This window comes from Anopheles nili, chromosome 3, assembly GCF_943737925.1.
Source record: "Anopheles nili chromosome 3, idAnoNiliSN_F5_01, whole genome shotgun sequence".
Taxonomy (NCBI): domain Eukaryota; kingdom Metazoa; phylum Arthropoda; class Insecta; order Diptera; family Culicidae; genus Anopheles; species Anopheles nili.
In genome coordinates this window covers 48,063,054-48,085,678 of record NC_071292.1, presented here as the reverse complement: position 1 = coordinate 48,085,678, position 22,625 = coordinate 48,063,054, and the positions used below count along the sequence as shown (strand labels likewise).

Genomic DNA, 22,625 nt, shown 5'->3' with positions numbered 1-22,625 from the left:
GTTTACAACTCTCATTCGGAAATATCACGGCTAGATGGAGCTTGGGTTCGCGATTATTGAATAAAATTCCAATTTCTATCACCGTCGGCGCTGCTTCGATCAAACATCGTTTGATATGATGCGAAAGCACAATATGCTAAATCAACATTTCGAGCAAGTAGTACATATTTAGATTATGTATAGTATATTACACTTTGAATTTCAAATATTTGGTTCGTATAAATAACATAATTTTGAATTCTTTTACCTTCACAAAAAGCACGGCACGCTTGGTTCTGTAAATTTTACTGAAATAAGTAACAAACATGGTTAGCTCATAATCTTGTAGCCGCCATATTGATTCCATTTTTGACAGTTGGTGTACGTAATTGAAAAATTAACAAAAGAACATATAACCAAGAAATAAATAATGCTACATTTGATTTTATTTATTGTGCTAAACATCTTAGCAAAAAATAAAGAAAATTTAAAATACCATTTTGAGAGAGAGTTTTGATAATGTATAAATTTATCAATTTGAAAAGAATTGCTGTCATCGTATGGCTGTTGACGTTACTGAAGGGCTTTTAAAAACCGTTGCTTTCATTTTCAAAAAGAAATTATATTAACGGCTTTCAACAAAATCATTTTGAAATAAGACATTAAATAAAACCGTTTTGATAAGTCATTGGTGAGAATAGAGATACTTACAGAAAATAGAGATAAACAACTATTACAGTTGAAAGAATAAAACTAGAGGCTAGGTTTGTGACTGTGATATAGTGAACCTTGTATTCGAACATCGTGCATTCCTTTGCTTTGCACATGCCTTTGCTCTGTAAATGGGTTAAGATCCGAAGCCTTTTAAAAGTAACATAGTCTCTGCTTTCGAAAACACATCCTTGCCGTGCAGAGCTGTAACGTGTAAGATCGTATAATCAAAGTCCTCAAAAAGCAGTGGAGACTTGAGCGTAAGGCGAATCATCAGCAGGTTCTTAGGGAACAATCTATCTACAGAAAGCCAAATTGATAATAGAAATTTACAGAACAGTCTCTGATCGATCGCGTTTCCAGACTCTCCTTCTGCAGACCAAGGTCGCTAAGCGACTGCAGCGCCGAATAATAAGCAGTTGAAGAGAATGAATATTCTTTCACAAATTTCAATATATCACAAGAAGAAAAGTAAATCCAAATGTTTTCTTGTAAATTGTTTATTTCCAACACGAATGTACCCTACTGGCTTTTATTGGGCGATAATGGCGGCGACAGATACAAAATTGGTTATTCTATAATCAACTAACAAATAATTTACATGTTAAAATCACCCTACCATAGGAGACAACTTAATGCAACAGAATTACCCTAGCCTGAACAAAAAATTGGAAACCTAATAATACAGCGAAAATTATGTGCTTCAGAACAACCCATAAGAGATCTGACGGATAAGTGGCCTGTATGCATATGTGGTAAGACATGACAAAACGAAACAAGCCAAGACTCGGGAATGAAATAGCTGGCAAGCGTGCGAGAAAATGAACAACTGCTGTCCTTCCGACAGCAGCTCAGCTATATTTCTCGAAAAGAAACGACGGCACAGCTGTGCTTGATTTTAATGGTGCCCTCCGTTGGTACTGCAGTACTGCGAAGCGTTGCTTTGAATTTCTACTTTCAATATGTACACGATAGCCACTGCAAGCAAGATGAACAGCACGCACGTTACCCATTGAAATCTATGATTTCGTTTCGTCTGCGTTTCAAGCCGGTGCGTCGTTTCGTTCAGATGAGCGATGGTTTGCTGAACCATTGCCATTTGCTTATCCACGCTTAAACCTATCGTACCGCTGCCGATGTACGAGGCACCCATCGCGCTGTACTGATCTGAACCAGCATTAGAACTTGCACCAAACACCGACTCCAGGCCACTCTCGTCAAACATAACCGGCAAGGCGCACTTCAGACGATGCTGCTCCACCGATGCGCTTTTTGCGGAAATAGTCTACAATATAATATATATATTATCAAATGTGTATTTCTTTGCAGTGGATGAATCAAAGAGACCGTGTGCCGGGTGTTTACGCGTCGTTCTCACCTTCCACAATTCGACTAACTCCTGCGGATTGTTGGAAATTTCGTGTGTCAGTCCAATACACATCACCAGAAATTTTTCCCGGTTAAGCGTCTGTATTGTGTTTCCATGCTGCAGTATTACATTTATCGTGACGCTTGCCGAAGGCTGCAAAACACCAGTGCTGGGCCGCACACGAAACTTATCAGGTGCAGTAGTTTTCACCTAAGAGATAAAAAAAAGAAATCATCAAAACACGTTTCAAATCTCCGAGTCTTGATTGGCATTACCTTGTACGATACATCCTTGCTGTCGACGTTTGTAATTTCTACCGATCCGACGAAGTCATTGCCGGCTTTGGAGAATGTTATGATGTTTTGCGGGTTTATCCGCAACATTTCGCCTGCAATCGAAACACAATAATAACAGTTGTTGGTAATATCAGCTGAACGCAGATAAAGCATAACGATGGAAGCACATTTTCAAGATAGTACTCGATGGTGACGCAAAGAAAGCACTGACTGTCCTAGAAATGAGCACATTCGTCTGAGCCGAGATAATGTGAGTTTTTTTTATGAAATCTATGAATTAAAAATAGTAGCCATCATTCTTCATAGGAAAAATATTAATACTCCTTTATAATATGCAATGTTCAAAATTAAGCGACCGATGTATGCTCATACTACAAAAACTACATTACATAATGTACGGGTTCATATTTTTAAATCACATCTTACAGAATGCGACCAGGATAGTTCAAGCGACGAAACATATCCAGCGGGATTAACATATGCCGGTGCATTTAAAATTAATGAAATCGATTTTCTGCCAGTGAGGCGTTGCTTCATTTGCTTTTCAGTCATATACATTACGGACTGGACTGATGGCGAACAACATTAATAATCGAATACAACTGTAGCGTATCGCACTTACCGTCGCTATGTTCGGGGAAACTGGTACTCATCTTATCATCGAGCATTGGGGAATCCGGTGGGCTTAGATTGGCAAAGTGAACCTACAGCAAAGGGGAGAAACGAACACAGTAAGTCACTATTACAGATTAAACTGTTTAATTTTGATCCATGATAAGCTTGATAATGTTTGGAAAGCTTTGATAAATTCCTCTAGCGTTGCATACTTAATGCCCTTAATATGCAGAACCGCAGATTCTACACTCGCCGGTAGCAGTATATACCGAGCTAGCTGGCTTCCCCGGGGGTGTACGATATATTTAATGACCTAGGTTAGGGAGCAAAACTCACTATAAACTTTAAAAATAGCTCCGAACCTGCAGCTGCTACCGTTGAGACTAACGCCACCTAGCTTATGATGGGGTGTGCGCAATAATACTGAAAGGGTGGCTACATACAGCTAATTTAACCAATAATCATGTTCTGCGGGAATTGTTGACATGCACTTAAACTAGATTCGGTAGGTTTGAGAACAACATTGAACCGAAGGATCAAGTGAAGTAAAACAGAAAAATTTAATTGAGCGACACAAGCACTTGTTGCAATACTGTAATGTTCCTTAAAAATTTGAGAAAAAACACTTTAACAATTGAAGTAGCAGTGAATTTTCACCCGGTTTACCGTGATCGTTCGTGGGCCATTGAAAAGTAAACCGTATCTATACGAATTTATCGATTGGTTTGACACACCGCCCGTGGTTTTTCGGGGTCGGAAAAGGTGTGCTGTTGATGTATAATTGATTTGTTCACGCTATCCAATGTCGGGACTTCTTTTTTGCTTTTCCCTGCGACCTTAGACAGTTTCTGAACACGGCTTTGGCGTGTGAACCGAGTTTGTCTCTCGTTCTGCTGCAACGTTTTTCTTCCAACTCACTCGCGTCATGGAAGCCCTTGCAATCTTGTATTGTAACAGGTGTCAGGTTCGGCCACTATGCAATTGTTTTGACATTTAGCTTAGCTGTTTGTTTATAATTATGTCTGATCTGCTCGAATGAATCTCGCATATTCAGGCGACTTCTAAAAACCAGTGTTTCTAAGATGCGAGTTAAAGAATCGACCGTAAGAAACAAACAAAATTGCTCGCTTTATGATGACTTGATATTTAAAACGGTTAATTCTAAAGCCATAGGTATACCATCAGTATAATTGTCGATACAAAATGAACATCAGTATCTACACCAAAGTGTATCAAATTAAAAGGCTGATGTAATCCGTAAAGGAAAAGAATTTCAATCTATTTCTATATGAGCTTAGCGCTTTCTGAATTCTAATATCGATCCGAATTATGTATTATGGAATTAAGATAATGTTTCATTTTTCGCAAGTACAATCAGAACTTTGAACATCAATCAGTTTAAATCATCAGAAAAGCAGTTTAAGTCTTCTGCAAATTAATCAATGGGCTCATTATCAAACACTGAGCTCACAATTACAAAAAAGATACAATATTTAAAGTAGTGTAGTATTTAAAATTTCAGTGCAGTGTTGGTGTTCGTTTAAAGTGAATTTCAAACTCCAAAATAATCCATAACATTATCCAGTGTCTAAAATGAATCGACTTTGAATTAGGATAAATTACAAAATAGTCTTGTCATACAACCACAATTACCTTTACGGCATCACAATTACCTTTGGATCATTACTGAACCAGGTCAACGAACTTTTTTCACGGTTTGTCAAGACAGCAACTGTGCAATGCAAGAGTAGTGTACAACATATGTCGCAACAATCACACATTCAAAAGTAGATGGTACTCTCTCCTTTTTGCAACAATCGGTACCTCAATGGTCGGATATAGTCCAAACAAACCGGTTCCATTCACCGTTCACGAAATTTCTGCCCCATGTGCACCCTTCGGTTGTATCGACCCGGTGTCCCGCTTACGTCTCCCATCGAACGAATTGGCACTGTTATTAGGTGCGTCTACTTGCGTTGCGGGTCATGATCCGAAGCGCATAGAGTAAGCAGACCTGCAGAGCAACGTATGTGCGAAACTCGTCGTAAACCATACACGGGATGCAAAAGCTGTCGTTTACATAACCCTCTACAATAGGTTTCCACGACTACTTTCATTAATAACTGCTACGACGAAAATGATGCCAAAGATTAGCTATTTTTACTAAAATTAAAAATGGTTCCCAAAAATCGCTGAAAATATGATAAAAAATAAAATAGATTTTAATTACCCGAGCCATTGTTTTCGTAGAAACTGTGATGTGGAACGACACAATAGTATCCTGATATTTTACAGTAGCCGGTCGTCTATATGTTCCTATGTTAAATTTTTAAAATACTTTTTTTCTGTTACAAACACATCATGCTTAATTGACCACGTGCGTACCTTTACGAAGTTTGTCACAAACTACAGAAGACGATACTTCCCGTTCTGTTATGTTAGCTGATTGGAGCTATACTCAACATCGGGTTGCGTGAAGCTCTTCAGTGTCTATAATCGATCAATTTTTTCGGAATCGAAACTGCTCCCAGCGGTGTGAGTTGAAGGTTTTGATTTTTGTTACGATGTATCATGTTTTGCCACCGCACCCACGTGCTGCAGCGAACAATCAATATTTAGTTTAGGGTTTAGTAGTAAAACAAATAGCACTCGTTACTACAGTGTGCAACGGGCAGTCAATGTTCAATCCCGGAATAACCGATTAACTGGTTCCAAAATGCTACGTGCTGCATTCAAATGTTTTTTTTTTCAGTAATGGCACTCTCATTGAATTATATTCACGCTATCAGTACATGCTTCTAGCCAGCGGTAAGCTCCCCACTGACAAGATGGTTCGATTAGAATTGTTTCGTTGCCCCTAGTGAACTTTGTTTAACGGGTGTTTGACTGCGGTCTTAAATCACTTTACAAAACGTAGTGAGTCCATTCTTGTGCGTTTTGGGTCACTAATAGAATACACGAAACAAGTAAAACAAAAACAAATGGAGGAACCTCCGGTGTGAGCAGAATAGCCACGAGGATGCAGTAAAGTGGGCTACACCATCGAAATACATCCACGAAAAATCGCCGCGTGTCTGTCGCGATCAACGTACAGTAAATTACTAAACATCCCGCAAGTATCACTTTCAACGTCTTGCCTTCTTTTGGGCTCTTTTTTCACTCTTTCGCTCTCCTGCCCGCCGGTCCACGACGAGCGGCAAATGCACGTTGGTCGACATGAATTAACTCAGCGCGAGCAGGACACGCCCGGTGCCGTCGCAACTGACTGAGTTGCGGTAGTCGAAGAAATTGTTTTACCGTCTCTCGCGAACCGCGGAGACCGATCTCAATTGAACCTATTCAACCGACGAGGTACGGAGAAGGAAGCGAAGGGCACGGAAGAGACGGGATTTGTTTTATGTACACCGTTATATACTGAACCTTACGCGGCTTACAACTGTTTCGCGATGTGAATCATATTTAACTAGTATCTTCCAACTCGTAAAAGCTTAACCACTTTTGCCTTTGTTTTTTCTTGAACAGCATGGGAACCAACCATATTGCTTAAATTTTAAATTAATAGCCCAACGTCAAGTCTAAACGAACGCAGTAATAAAAGCCCTTAAAATTCCACTACGCCTTCAAGTCTCCAGTTAGCTTTAGGTTGTTTTTAGTTACTAACAATTATACTCCAATTACAGTCATGGAACGCCTATCTTTCGATAATATGCTTTGTTGATTGTAACGATTATTGGTGTAATTTATTATTATTTGTATACAAAAAATGTTCTGTTTATATGAACGATCAATAATAATTACAAGACCTTCGTTATCGCTTTGATGAATATGAAATGGTAATCATCGAGCATTACAAAAGTAATTGAAACAAAAAGAGCATAATTCCTACAGCCCCATCATCTGTTATGCATGCCGTTCGTCAGCCTGAAGATCACAGCAACAGACGTTCTACCAAACAGTAGAGATGTACAAATGCTATCGATGAAAAATATAATACAATAAATAGGAATCAGTACATTTGAGCACGGTTTTTTGGTACACCTTTAACCTTCACACCGTTTAATTTCCATATCCATATATACCATTAGAATGGATAATGTCATACACCAAATACATATACCATCAGAATGGGTAAATTAAAATATTTTTCATTTGCCTTTAGCCGCAGAATACACATTTGCGACGGGTATATAATATAAGATCAGGTTAAATTGTTCATTTGCTTCAGCCTGATCTAAATAGCATGCATTTCTTAAGGTGCTTTCCAAACCCACCTTTCGGTATTGTGCTTTTTGTACGGAGATGCTTTAATTGGAAAAGATTCATTGAAGGCCAGTAAGGATAAAGGCTTAATCAAAGCTTAAATGCATTAGTGTTCCCTACATAATAACCATTTTTTGGCTCGCCCGTTAATGCATGGACACGCTTGGTCTATATTTGTGTAAGTTTCGTATGTAAGTATAAGCAAGAAGCACAGTAAGCGAACTAACAATATTATCATTCTATTAAAATAAAATGAAAGATGTCGACTTACCTTTTTCGAGAGGATTCCATTCGGCACACCATTTTGCATTAACGGTAGCTCCATCATTCGTCGCCCTTCTGGTACGAACTGGAACACATAATCGTCATTACCACCCCAGCTTCGCGGCATATTGTCTTCATCGATATACTCTCGGATGTTTTTACTGCTGATGTTTTTTAACCGATCAACGGCTTTGGCAGGTAGGAGCCTTTTGATGAGTTGAAATGTAGCTAAAACAAAATAATCCCCCCTTTTGTTGTTAATTCGTGTCAACAGATTCAAAAGATTGCATCTCGAAATTACCATTCAAAATCCATGGAAGATCGTAGATTAGGATGTAGTTCAGAGAGCAGGGATAGTAATTCTTGAACGTGTTGATAATATACTTCGTATAATCCATATCGACATTGCTCAGACCCGTATCGGTAAGATCGAAAACGATCGTCACAAGATCATCGTTCGCTTCGCGAATGATTCGTTCGATCCAATAGAGGAAGCACTTTTTGAGATCGTCCAAATTGCGCGTCCCCCGGACGTACAGTTTTGACTTGAAGATGAACACCGTCTTACCGTCAAGGTCACGCCCCCGTGGATACATTAACGCATCGTTGATGTACTCCATGCGGATGTTATCCTCACGAATGTCTGCAAAATTAACAAACATAGAAACATTTAAAAATAAAAGTAATGCACCACAATAACACACTCATTCGAACGCACCGTTGATACCCGACTGTTTTCTCCATTCCATCGTCTCCCAGAGTTGCTTTAGCGAGTCCTTCATGTTCACATCATTGTTTTCTAGGAATTTCGTCAACCAGACGTCGCCTTCAAAGACCCATTTCAGATCGTGCTGATGAAAGCCACCGACTGTGGAAGATAAACAGCACATGTTATTAGTAAGAAAGATTAACTGAGACGAATACATATTCAAGTGTTGCTAAGAGCCAGCAAAAAAAAGAAAGTGAGTCAACATGTCTCCAAAGCTCGGTGCTCATTAATTCACGTCGATAAAGAAAAAACCTTGAACTAGAAATATGGCTCGAGCATCTTGAATAATGTGTCCTTATATTTTTAGTTGGAGAATGATATTTCAATAGTGCAATAAAACAAATAGAGCGATTTGCACGAAACATGTAAATTTGATAAAAATGAATTGATGAAAGGCTTATCATCTATTCAAACTATTAATGTTCTATGCGGTTTTTGTCATCGATTTTCCTGTTTATCTGGTACATATGTTTTACCAGCCATTTATTCTTCATCTTATTGGTTTATTTTACTACAAAAATAAAATTGGGAAATCCTCGCGGCAGCATTGCTAGAGATTTCTTGTGATACAAGTTTCAAATTACGATCTTTTTAAAGGTGTTCCCATCCAAAAAAAACGCATAGAAGAGAACTTCGCAATGCGTATTATAGCATGGCACTAAGGTACGATGAAGCTTGGGAAAGGACGGCTCAAAATGTGTTACTTTTTTTTTGGTCCAAGATGTTCGAGGCCTACGGAACGAATAGCACTATAAATGTGACGCGATGAGCGCAACTTATCTAACTCCTCAACTCCACTCGAGACCTTGAACGTCATTCTACACCGTGAGCCCGACGTCATCGACCGTGCCCAGAGCAAACGCCTGGCTAACATTGGGTCATGCTGGTTCGTGAAGCGTGTGAGAGAGTGTGTCACAAGACGAGCACGTCTGCCACGGTCCGGTAGCGAAGTGTTGGGCCCCCGGGACATAGGACTGGGTCTATGGGCGACCTTGGACCTAAAACTCCGTCAATTCGCCATGCGATAAAACGCCACTCTAGTCCGGCGAAAGCAGAGGCAGTGCATCGTGCCACGATGGGGCGTTGATGAGCCGTTTGTAACACGTCCACTCAGTGTGTAAGCGCGGCGTAGATGAGCTAATGCCTACAGTTTGCAATGGTATAGGTCAAGTTGCACCGAATAAAGTACGAATAAAATGGAGATGCGCTCTAATTTATGTTCGCATATGCTTTGAATGCCTTCAATCGAAAAGTTTCCTCTAGTACAAAAATTTTCATTTTCTTCAAATAAAAAATGAATTTGAAAAAAAGTATTAAACATTTTTAAGCAACAATTCAAACAGCAATTCAGCTGTTTGAAGAAATGTTGATAACCAAATTAACAAAAAAAATGCGCAGTTGCACTTCCAAATTGTAAAAAAAACGAAAAACAATATCCGGTTCAACAGGAAAAGATATAAAAAAAAGGTAATGATTTGATGAATACAAGCAACAAATGTTTGTCATTATTTGCGTCATTTCATTACTACCAATAGGTCATAGAAAAAAAATAGCACCACAACTGGTAGCAGGGGTTTGGCAATTTTTGAAATAATCGAATGGTGCTCATTTCTCACGTATTAAGCTTTTCATATTACAAACAACCAACAGGGCGGATAGCGCCACTAGCATGAATAATGCTTGCATGTGCATAGCAAATCTTTGTAATACCCATTAAAAGGCGTGCTTGATTCGAGTGATAACGCCGGTTGGACAAGCAAATATTAGTCGGGGCAAGGCTGTATTTACAAAGATTACCATGTTGTGGCTCATGAAAAACATTGTATGTTACAATTTAAAACATCACATTTGTTCCCGTTTTGCTATTGGAAGCGTAAATTGATTGTTTGATAACAGTAAAGATAAGAGAGATCGTGTAAAATTCCCTTTGTCTGTTCATTTTCAAAGTATTTCTTGCACGCAAAAGTATTATTCATAAAAATCCTGTCTCGGCAATCGAATATTTTATCGCCGGCATGACTGTTTTCCATAATTCACATGAGTTAAACAAAAATATTATCGCGACTTCGTCTTCGATCTGCAGGTTCTTTTTCGATGCGAGAATACGTTAATAGCAAAAAGTGATAACACGGCAGAAAGTCGCTATCATTGTTCATCGCATTACATCCATGAGAGATGCTCACACCACATACCTGGCACTTTGGCTGCGTCTTTTTCCAACTTCTCCCTAAACAGCTGGCGGAGTTCGTCCACCTGAGCCGCGGACGGGTTATGAAATTCGGGCAGTGTCATTTCGGAAAACGTCGAATAACGTCCACTACATGCACTACGAAAAAAGGCACTGTCGCAGGACACTGAACTCACGAGATACTAACTACTACTGTACTGGCACCAACGCACGTGCTAGATCAGAGCCAATGCACTACACTTACTTCACGACGGTTGATTTCACTTCTGGCTCATCGCACTCGTCCACCGAGTGATCAGAGAGGAACACACGTTCTAATAACTGGGACGAACACGTCGATCTTCCTTTATTTTTCACGAAGACACTCCACAAGAAAGCACATTCCACATGGCGCTCTGCAAACGTTGCCCTGTCGGAGGCAAGATTTTTGACCGTGCTAAGCTGAAATGAGTTTCCGTATCAGCTGAATACTACCTTCGCTGTTATCACCAGGTGCGTAACCGACCGCAACCAGCACAGTTCTAGTTCGCCACCTTGGCTACAACCACGAACCACGCCGCAGCTCAAACGTTTGATTGTTTTCACCGTCCTTTTTATCTATTCAACTTCTCCGGTATGAGAAATGACAACCGTCGCTTAGCAACCACCCGATCGATTTGATCTCGACGGAAGCTGCTCTATTGGATGCTGTAGACGTCAGAGACCTAATGTACGTAAACACACACTCAAACGCACTTTTGAGTGGCGAGCGTTCGACGGATTGTATCGCGGGAAGGTCGGTCCGTTTTTAACCGCGTATTGGGCGATTTCGTAACCGATCTCCAATGAGCCAATGAACCGTCAGATGCCGGGCTGGGTTTCGGATAAGCATCCGGCGGGTCTCGGACGCGATCGCGAGGGTTAGAAGTACGCGTTTCTTTTTTAAAGAGCGTTACCAGTGTGCGTTAGATTTGCCGTTCCGTCAGCGGGATGAAGCTCGATCGTTAATAATAGTTGGCTTTTTGTTATTCCACCGGAACAGGTTTGCTTAGTTGGCGGTCGAGATCGCACACCGGGAAGAGCAGCACACGTCGCCGTTTAGCAGCTCTCGTGCTTTTCGTGCCGTGTTTGAACGCTTTCGTCAATGGCAATCCGGTTGCCCTTTTTTGGAGCACGGTTTTCACGGATTGCCAGGAGATGAAATCTAGGCGCACTCAGCAAAATAGGCACACAACAACCCAATCCCAAAAGGGAGCAAAACGTATACTGAGACCGTAATCGGCCGTTATCATGTACGCGGGTGTGTGACACGTGCGAATTTTCACACGAGAGGAGCAGTGAATTTTGTTTTCTTATTTCGTTTTCTCCGGCTATTTCTTACTGTAGAACCAGGCGCAAGTGTGGTATGCCGACGATCGTTGGTTTTTTGCCACCTTTTTCGACCACTAATTTGCTGTTGCTCGTTTTGGTACGTTCAAAAATACCACCAGCTACAGACGCGAACAAACGAGTCGCTGCCAAACGCGACCAAACGCACTCCGAAAACTGACTGTCGCGTGATCGTCCCAGCAAGGCCCAGCTAGCCCCGGCTTAGGTCAGTCGCCTGCTTCGACGTCTAGTTTGGGAGGTTTTTTTTTTCATTGGAGGGAAGCCGCCGAACGACGAGAAACGCTTGCTCTCTCGGACTCTTTCACTCCCCACGCGGTCTATCGTTGCCCTGGGCAGCCATCATCGCTTTTCCCAATGCACTGCTCGTGGATGGCCGGTCTTGCGATGGAGCAATAAGTTGCTGGCTTGGTAGCGGTGTAAGCGATATTTTTTGGTAACAATAATCGCCACCGATGCACAGAAAATAATAAAAGATGTATGGGGAAATTTAAGGGCGGTTTAGTTAATAAGGATAAGAGTTAAAAGGAAAAAGAGAACAAGAATAAACGCGTTCGTCATCCTAGTATAAAGCGAGCCACAACGTCCAAAATAATGCTTCTTTCACAACATGTGCTTGACATAGACGTTGTCAAAGAGCACCCAAATTACAACTACAACAAGAATGCTGAGAGGATATGGTAGGGTCGCACGAAACATGAACTTTTTTAATGGCCATGAGCATCTATTCCCCAATCGCTCATTAGGAAGCTGATATTGATGGATGCTAATTTGCGTTCATGGTAGTAGACGAAGGCAGACAGAAAAATAAAACAAAAAACTACGACACTCATGGCTGATGGGAGAAAAACATCCACACGTGAACGCGAAGAGAATTATGATATCACCGGTAATCGCGTCGATACGACTATGACAGTAAGCATGTTGCGAGGACCATACAACCAGGTGGCTTATCAGCAAATAACCACGTGTGTTATCATATGTTCCAGTACGATAACATTTGTAAAATCCAGTAACAAATGGGGCACACTTTTCGGAACATGAAACAGGAATCACTTACGTTTTCGGAACAGGACACCTGCATGTGATTAAACACGTAAATAAATCCATAGACAGCTTTCCTTGGCTTGCATTCCGTTGGTTGATAAAAATTTAAGTTCACACAAAAATATTCAGTACTAGAGAAACATATTCATAGCAGAATATATTATCGCTTATATTAATTAAGCTATTAAAACGCCATGTTATCCATAAAGAATATTTCATAACGTGTCTGCACCGACTTAATGTCTCCATTGCATAAATGTATAGGCTATCTAGCATCAAGCTTTTTTTTGATAACTTAGTAAATAAAATCCTATGAAAAGAATCTTCTGATGTTAATTTCAGGTTGCACATGATTTATGAGCTTAATGCAAAACAAATAAAGTTCAAACGTATTTGTGCCACTTAAAAAACACAATTTATCCACAATGTTTTGCGTCAATCAGAATAAAAATGCAAGACAATGGGTAGAAATAAAAAAATAGCTAAAAGGAAAATCATGATGATGGGGTGCAAAGCTGCTAATTCTCAGACGATGACGTTGTACGGAGTAAGGAATCAAAGATATGCGCGGAAACTTGCCTACTTGCTTCAAGTACTATGGTAAACACTCTGTAGCCTCGAGCGAATGATTGTTCATAGTTTGGATAGAGCTTTTCAAAAATGAAATCTGATGAACATTTCCTGTTTACGGGCTTTTAGCAAGAAACGTGGCGAGCAAACGAAACGCCGGCCTTGTCCAACAGCTGGTATTAGACGCCGTTTTGCCGTGAACTTGTCGATTTTTCTGCATATTATGATTTTTGCATCGATGCCCGGAAGGTGAACAAACCGGTTCCTCACGAACGATTCCCTCCGAAACTCTCGATACGTTTATCGTTTATCAAACCTCATCATTGTGATAATCTACGACTCGCTTCTAAACGACGGTGTTGTGTAATCAATGTTTGGTAGAAATGGGCCCCACCGAGTCGGAGAATTTATGACATAAAACACCATCGATCCACGAACACCGTTGTCGATAAAAGTTGCGCCATTTCAAGGGTGATATTCGAATGATGGAAAAAGGCATTGTCACTCAACGAAGCTGATCGGCGAGACTGTGGCATTTTTTTTAAATGGAACAACTGCAAGCAATGCAAAATATGAGAACTATCTTTAAAGAATTAAATTGCATACAAAGTTATCCGCATGACTTTGTTATTTGCATCTATTGAGACTTTTTATTGAAATGCGATTAATGTTCCAGACACAACAAGTTTAATGAGCGTGAAATGCATCGTAAAAGCATTATGTCATGCCGGTTTACCGATCGGCATAGTTTACGGACGGGTTGATAAATCAAGTCAATGTCTCCTTATCAATCGGAACAGTTGGCGTAATCTAGGAAAAGTCCAGTGAAGTGTACAAAACACTGTGATGGAACATAAAGATTATTATGCACTGTTGTAACTGGGGAAGAAATGCAGTTGCACTTACAGTACTCTAGACCTGACAAACTACTGTTCCATCATAAAATAAAAGCGAAAGATTGAAAAAGATCAAAATTGCATTCTTACATTACATTCCTGCCATATTTTGCCTTTCCTTTATCCTCCACTCAAATGCTGACTAAAAACCGGCTCCATTTTTGCAAGACCGCATGCAGAAGTATAAATAATGCATGCCGGGATGAAAAAGGAGCCCAACGAACCGCATGCCCCTCATGCAGATTGATTTGCACGCGAGGATCTTCGTGTTGCTTTGTGTCATTTTTCCCGACAGGGTAAAAGGAGTGAGCAAAAAATCGATGTTAACTTCGGTAAACAATGTGCTTCCATTTACTTTCCCGATGATGAAACTTTGTTCGTTATCGAGCGCAACATTTAGAAATTATCATTTTTATCTTGCAGTTTACCCCAAGTCCAAAAGGTGACTACGATTACACCACTGACACGTTTTTAGCTGTCGATGAGGGGGTGTACCAATCAGTAACACCCCTTTCACACTCGATTGCCATTCGCCGGCCGGGTTGCTGGTCAAGGTCACCTCCTGTTGTGACCTTTTTGCAAGAAAGCACATTTTTGAACGGTATTTTCATATCGATAACTAGTCATACAGGTCTTATTACTCCCAATATACGTATATGTGATATGGCACCTATCTGATTACCACTGCTAAATTATCACATTCACTTTTCATTACACTAAATCGACACATTCGCTCGCATGCGATCGTGGTAAACAGGAGGGTGTTGTTTACTACGCAAGTAAACGCACGACGCGGCATACGAGTTTAATTTCATTAATCTAAATAGCTCATCTCGCGAACTAACTGCATCAATTTGTTGCCGGAAACTCCGATGGTACTGACAAACGTGCGGACCCAACGACAACGACGCGCAAAGTGTAAATAATGGATGTAAAAACACCATGGTTTGACCGTTGCTTGGCGGTTCCATATGATTTGTTGCGCGTAGCCATGCCGCACATTAGAACATCGCACGCGGAAGCGTGGTTTGACAGTTCGATTCACCGACCGGTTTGAATTTACAGTTGAAAGGAAAGAATTTACAATTATTCTATATTCATGTATGGATTCTGGATTTTAACTCATTAGAATTTGAGTAAGACTGGTTATAATAATTGTGTTAAAACCATATTTATAGAATAATTTCAATACATGCAACTGCTCCATCATGAAATGAAAAGAAAAGTGGTAACTGTTTTCCAAAAAAAAGAGCACAAATTTTGATAAGATATACAATGAAAATTATATCTAGTTACCTGCGGGGGAAAAATAAAGAAAGACAAAAAGTATGTAAAAATGTAACAAGTTGGACACACCTGATTTACGGGTATATTAACCTGTCAGCGCGTATACGATTTTCCCGCAGGCGCTTTCCATCGGGAAATACCCTCCCCGCCTTCCTCACCCAGAACGGATGGCTCGAAAATCGCAGCCAACTATGTCAGACGGCGATGATGCTGCTCACTGCGAGTGGAACTGCACAACTGACAACTCGGTCACGACGAACGGCTTCGATGGTGTAGAAAAACGGACTTCCCTGCAAAGCAACTCGTGAATCGGGTGTAGCCATGAAGTTCGCCGAGCATCTTGCTGCCCATATAACGCCAGAATGGCGCAAGCAGTACATACAGTACGAGGTAAGACTACCCAGACGGGATAGGATACACAACATCGGTGTGGATTGTGCCCCGAAAAATTCGTGCTCTTCGCAGTTTGACCCCTTCAGTGACACCTCGCGGGGGTAAAAGTCCGTGGAGGAAGATGGTCGGACGTAGGGAAACATCATCAGCCGCCGAACTTGACATGCTTCGAACGACGTCGAACGGCTTCTTTTTGAGCGCATGCGTTGCTGCTGCACCGGCGCAGATTGCACTGTTTATATTGCTACTCGAACCGGGAACCGAATTAAAACGTGCCTTCTCTCGTGGGTCGGTGTGTAAACAATACACGTCAGCTGTTCCCGCCAGAATGACCTACCGGGTCGGAAAATTTGTTCCAAGGAAAACTGCTTCAAATTTCGCCCCCGCAAGGGTGAAATCACCTGTTAAACGTTCGCCTAGGCTCGAAAAACAAAGTGCAAAAACACGTGTTACCGAAGCACAATTGACCAAATTCAAATCGTTTTTGGTAATGCATGTGGTGCAAGTATTTCCTGTGCACGTTTTGTGAGGATCGGCTTCCATTTGTTTGTACACAAGAATAGGTACCGGAAAATTTTAGGGAAACCAAAAATACACTCAATTAAAAAAAATTATTATTTTAAATTTCTTTTAAAGTTCACATCTTTCCCGTTATAGAGTTGTGATCGAATGTTTTTTCAAGCGTAGTAGTATACTTCGGAAGGAATTTTTTATATTTTACTTAGGTCCTTTCAAATTGTCACGCATTTTCTTCTACTTTTTACATGTACTGTTCTTTTAGGAGATGAAGGCTCAATTGTATGCAGCAGTAGAGCAATCGCCCTCTGCGGAGCTGGTTGATCCAGAGGTGCTCACTCGCTATTTCGCCAAGTTCGACGAACAATTTTTCCACTACTGTGATAGCGAGTTGGCAAAAATTAACACCTTCTATTCTGGTAAGGATTGCAGAGCATTTACTGCAATAAAAAGCTGGCTAACGATGTTTCTTCCCAATCTGATAGAGAAACTAGCAGAAGCGACCCGAAAATTTGCCAACCTTCGGACGGAGTTGAGTGAAACGCTCGAGATGGAAGAGGGCACGCGGAAAAAGAACAAGGATAACCTGCACAAAATGAAAAAGAATCTGCTGCGCAAAAAGAACGTGTCAGTGCGCAAGATCCAGGAGCTTAAACTCGCATTTAGTGAGTTTTATCTGAGCTTGATTCTGCTTCAAAATTATCAGAACCTCAACTTCACCGGTTTCCGAAAGATTCTCAAGAAACACGATAAACTGTTGAACGTCGACTTTGGGGCACGATGGCGCGCCGAGCACGTTGAATCCGCGCACTTCTACGTCAACAAGGACATCGACCGGCTGATCCATGAGACGGAAAACATTGTGACGAACGAGATCGAAGGTGGCGACCGGCAAAGGGCCATGAAGCGACTGCGAGTGCCTCCTCTGGGCGAGCAGCAGAGCCCATGGACCACGTTCAAGGTTGGGCTTTTCTCAGGATCACTCATAGTGCTGTGTGTGGCTGTTGTTCTGTCCGCCATGTTCCACGTGCGGCGGGACGATTGGATTGTCGCGTTCCGCTTGTTCCGTGGGCCATTGCTAATCGTAGAGTTTATGTTCCTGTGGGGCATAAACGTGTATGGATGGCGCTCATCCGGCGTAAACCACGTGCTAATCTTTGAGTTAGATCCTCGGAACCACCTGTCTGAGCAGCATATTATGGAGCTGGCGTCCATTTTTGGTGTCGTCTGGACGATGAGTGTGTTGGGATATCTGTACGCCGACGCGTTGGCCATACCGGCGTACCTGAGCCCGTTAATACTCTATCTGTTAATGGCCGGTTTTTTGCTCAATCCAACGAAAACCTTCCGTCACGAGGCGCGCTTCTGGACGCTCCGGATCCTCAGCCGAATCATGTTGGCACCGTTTTTCTATGTGAACTTTGCCGATTTCTGGCTGGCGGATCAGCTGAACAGTATCGTACCGGCATTCCTGGATCTGCAGTATTTTCTGTGCTTTTTCTCCACCATAAGCAATTGGAGCTACGCGGAAGAACCGAACCAGTGCATCAATAACTCACTTTGGATACGGCCGGTCGTCGCGATGCTGCCTGCATGGTTCCGAATGGCGCAATGTCTTCGGCGATTCCGGGATACTCGGGACGCGCATCCACATCTCGCAAACGCCCTTAAGTATTCGACGTCGTTCTTCGTTGTTATATTTTCATCGATAACCCAGGCGACTCGTGACCAGTACGCAAAAAGCTCAGACAATCCGTGGTTTTACTTGTGGATCATCGCGGCCATCGTATCGTCATGTTACTCGTACACTTGGGATATCAAGATGGATTGGGGATTGTTCGATTCGAAGTCCAGCGACAACAAGTTTCTGCGAGACGAGATCGTCTACAGCTCGAACGTGAGTATATGTAGATACAGCCTACAAACTGTTAATTTGCAGTTTATACAACTCTTCGTAATGCCACGTGATGGGAATGTTCTTCCTTATCTCTTTTTCTCTGGCAGTGGTTCTACTACTTTGCAATTGTTGAAGATCTGATATTACGCTTCGGCTGGACACTTTCGATGAGCCTAATCGAAATGGGGTATATCGACCGCGAAATCATCGTATCCATCCTTAGCCCGTTGGAGGTGTTCCGGCGCTTTATCTGGAACTACTTTCGGTTGGAGAACGAGCATCTCAATAACTGCGGTAACTTCCGTGCCGTTCGAGACATTTCTGTTGCACCAATGGATTGTTCCGACCAGGTATGGAGCATTTTAATGTTCAGGGACATCAATTAGGGGTAGTTTTAACTAGTCCGTTTTTATTGCTACTCATACAGACAACCATACTGCGCATGATGGACGAGGAGGATGGCGTTCGAAATCGGCGAACGGTCAAGAAGGTGCCAAATAAAAAGAAGTCCGAGCAGCGTCTGCTTCTACGCGAAGCGGAATCCACGGAAGATTTGGAAATGTAACGTGACGCTTACGTTTTATATCCGTTTGTCGTGTAACTTCGAAGTGTTAGCGCATGCAGGACATGTCCTTACGAGCTTAATTTCATTGTCATTTTTGTCGTACTCTCGTTGCTAGATTTGTATCGTTTCCATCTGAACACTATTGAATTCGCTTCAAACATCTCTGCTGCTCATTATTACCGGTTTCATTTGTTACTATGATACTTATAATAAGTTAATGTCCAGTTTATGCATGCAGCTATTTATTGTAGAAAGAGAATGAGACGAAAGGGGAGGGAGAGAGAGATTTCACTCTGTGTGATAAGACAATGTGAACGAGTATTATCGTTAAAATTTAAACCTCCGTTTACACAATTCATGTAATTCAAGGAAATCATCTAAATATTAATCATTTAGTGTGCTTTTTCGTACGTGGTTTGAGTAACATTGTTACCGTTGTTTAATTTGCTTCATGATCGTTTATGCGATCGTTTATCAATAGCATAATCATTATTGGCATGTTTGCCGATGTTTGTCTTAATTGTATGGTATTTAGTTGCAAACCATCTGGAAAGAAGCCGCAAATGAGAAAATGATCTCTGGAAACTTCTCCGAAAGTATCAAGCATCTCTTCATTTGATCCTGATCGTAAAAAGTTGTGTCAAACATCTGATTTCTATCAAACCAAGCAGTAGAACATCATAGCTGAAGTAACGTTACAGTGTGAAGTACTTTGAATGTCCCATCTAAGCTGCCTTATTTTTTCAAGTTATTACCTTTTAGCTGCAGAGTACTGATCACATTTTCTCTCTTTTACATTTGTTTCTACTCGTGCGGATTATGATTTTCTTTTACGATCTACAGCAGCGACCAACCGAAAAAGAGGGTCCAGTGGGTAATTTAGCGAATTGGCAAACAGGTGTGCGAAGGATTCGAAAGCCCGAGTACTCCTAAACCGGAAATGGTAGGCTAATGAAGGCACGTGGTTCAAGAGTTATCAGCTGCAACAAATCACATCGGCTAGTGGTAATGTACTAAATTATGATTTGAACGAAACTCACGATTATTGTGTATTGACGACACTGCCGTTCAATGGCACATTGTGAAATCTTTGCCAAAAAGAAAATTGATCATACATACAACAGTAGTATTTATTTCAAAGTTAACCTGGCGAAAGCCAAAAGCAAAACCAGTCGTCTGTCTAATTCGACAAATTTAAAATGTAGATGGACAATGATATTTTTCTGAAGAAATGAATTTAGAACAATAGAAAGACTTTTTCGATTGTAGAGTGTATTTGTATCTAAAATGTATGTAGATACTTGAATGTGGTGTTTTGATAGAGAAAATAAAACAATCTTTGAAACAATCATTCATCATAATGATACACGCCCTTATGTTCGTGGTTTTATTGGTGCACGATTAGCGCACTTGAATAAAATGGATGCGTGCTTTAGATTCATTTAGATGGGTTTTAAAGATTAGATGGCTTTATTGGGTTTTCATGAGGAGTGTTATCATTTAATATTATCAAAGAAAGATTTATATTTAATTAGCTGGTAAAGTTCCAAAAATCCATCCAGACCAACTTTGTATTGCATATTGTATACCTTCAGGGGTACATAAAACGTACAGCATATTCCCATAAAGAATATTATAAATTTCAATCTTTTGAAAACAATTTTTAACTTTTGGAAACATCCATTAATTTGTGTAATTGATAGATTAATTTTCATAAGGATTTCGAATTGTATATGTCATCTAATATATCCGCGAGTAATTCCCGCCATGATTGAACTTACCGTTTGTGACACTTAAGCGGTAAGAAAAATAGCGAGGAAAAAAAGACGAAAAAATTTTCGATAACACGAAAGGTTTGTCGTAACACCAGGTTTTCACCTTTGCAGCACAGTGTGCCCGTAGGGGAATCGCAGAAATGGCATCGCTGTTGAAACTTTCCACGGCCCTACAGCGCCAGACGTTGCTGACTGGAAGCCGCGCCGGATCATCGTATGCGGCCGCTTTTCGCTCCGCACTGTCGAACGAACCCGCTACGGAGGTAACCACACTGGACAGCGGCTTGCGCGTAGCCAGTGAATCCGTGCCATCGCAGGTGGCCACCGTTGGACTGTTCATCGATGCCGGAGCTCGTTACGAGGACAAGAACAACAATGGTGCTGCAAACTTCTTCGAACATGTAGCGTTTAAGGGAACGACCAAACGATCGCAATCTGCGCTGGAGCAGGAGGTGGAAAACATGGGGGCGCAACTGGATGCGCACACCGGCCGTGATCATACTAGCTTCACCGCCCGCTGTCTCTCGAAGGACGTTCCAAAGCTTGTCGAGATCCTGGCTGATGTTGTACAAAACCCGAAACTCGACGATGCGGATGTGAAGCGCGCTCGTGAATTGATCCTGGGCGAGATCGAGCAAGTGGAGAGCTGTGGAATGCGCGAAGTCGTTTTCGATCATCTACACTCCACCGCTTTCCAAGGAACGTCGCTCAGTAACACTGTTTGGGGCCCGAGCAGCAACATCCGCTCGATCAAGGCCGGTGATCTTAAAGGATACGTCGATACGCACTTCAAGGCACCACGTATGGTGTTGGCCGCTGCCGGAGACGTTCGTCAGACCGACCTGGAAAAACTGGCCGAGAAGTACCTTTGCAAAGTGGAGTCAACGTTTGATGGCAAGTCACCGCAACTGTCGGCGGTCCGTTTTACCGGATCAGAAATGCGCGTTCGCGATGATTCCCTGCCCCTGGCCCATGTTGCGGTCGCAGTGGAAGGCTGCGGAGCGTCGAGTTCGGATGTCCTTGCGCTTTCCGTGGCGAGCGCACTGATTGGAACGTGGGACCGCACGTTCGGTGGTGGTGTTAACAACGCTTCGAAGCTTGCCGTCGCCTCCGCCCATGACAAGTTGTGCCACAACTACGAATCCTTCAACCTGAACTATCGCGACACCGGCCTGTGGGGTATTTACTTCCAGTGCGACCCGCTGCAGTGTGAGGATATGCTGTTCAATGTGCAGAACGAATGGATGCGCCTGTGCACGATGGTTACCGAGGGAGAGGTCGAGCGTGCAAAACGCCAGCTGAAGACGCGTCTGTTGGCCCAGCTGGAGGGACCCCAAGCGATCTGCGAGGACATCGGTCGCCAGGTGCTGCTGCTAGGTCGCCGTGAAGCACTGCACGATCTGGAGCGACGTATCGACAACGTAACGGCCGCAAATGTGCGCGACGTGTCGATGAAGTACATTTTCGATCGCTGCCCGGCCGTGGCCGCTGTTGGACCGGTGGAGAACCTGCCGGACTACATGCGCATTCGCTCGTCCATGTCCTGGACCCGACTGTAAGCGATTTAGCTGAAAGCGATATTGCAATACAGCGTTATCATGTAGCAGTCAAATAAAATATATGTGTTATCGGTAAGATCGATTGTTATCCTTTTTTGATTTGTGAGGCATTCGAAGGATCTTCAAAAGATACATTTAACCTATGAATGTTCATCTCTCCATTTGCATCCCTTTGGAACCGTCAATGTTTCGCTCAACGGCCTTTGTCCTGTTGACAACTGTCAAAACTCAATCGCAAACGTCATTTTGGTCGGACATTACGAAGCATTTTGCGTTTGTGTTATATTGTTGCTGTTATTTTCCG

At 41.9% G+C, this 22,625-nt stretch overlaps 3 protein-coding genes across 3 annotated transcripts; 2 read left to right on the top strand and 1 right to left on the bottom strand.

Moving 5' to 3' along the window:
• Window positions 1-1,195: 1,195 nt before the first annotated feature.
• Window positions 1,196-10,555, bottom strand: LOC128722894 (motile sperm domain-containing protein 2-like). Its single transcript, XM_053816580.1, has 8 exons — window positions 10,456-10,555; window positions 8,213-8,362; window positions 7,796-8,137; window positions 7,502-7,722; window positions 2,978-3,059; window positions 2,335-2,447; window positions 2,069-2,269; window positions 1,196-1,975 (listed from the first exon to the last, which is right to left on the bottom strand). Exons 1-8 carry the CDS (start codon window positions 10,553-10,555, stop codon window positions 1,589-1,591), a joined length of 1,596 nt encoding a protein of 531 aa, XP_053672555.1. The 3' UTR covers window positions 1,196-1,588.
• A 5,382-nt stretch (window positions 10,556-15,937) lies between these two features.
• Window positions 15,938-20,153, top strand: LOC128723462 (xenotropic and polytropic retrovirus receptor 1). The gene is made up of 6 exons (XM_053817206.1): window positions 15,938-16,006; window positions 16,791-16,944; window positions 17,011-18,422; window positions 18,530-18,772; window positions 18,850-18,983; window positions 19,831-20,153. The coding sequence occupies exons 1-6, from the start codon at window positions 15,938-15,940 to the stop codon at window positions 19,868-19,870; spliced, it is 2,052 nt and encodes a 683-aa protein (XP_053673181.1). The 3' UTR covers window positions 19,871-20,153.
• A 707-nt stretch (window positions 20,154-20,860) lies between these two features.
• Window positions 20,861-22,389, top strand: LOC128722461 (mitochondrial-processing peptidase subunit beta-like). Its single transcript, XM_053816124.1, has one exon. It carries the CDS (start codon window positions 20,903-20,905, stop codon window positions 22,319-22,321), a length of 1,419 nt encoding a protein of 472 aa, XP_053672099.1. The 5' UTR covers window positions 20,861-20,902; the 3' UTR covers window positions 22,322-22,389.
• The last annotated feature ends 236 nt before the right edge of the window (window positions 22,390-22,625 follow it).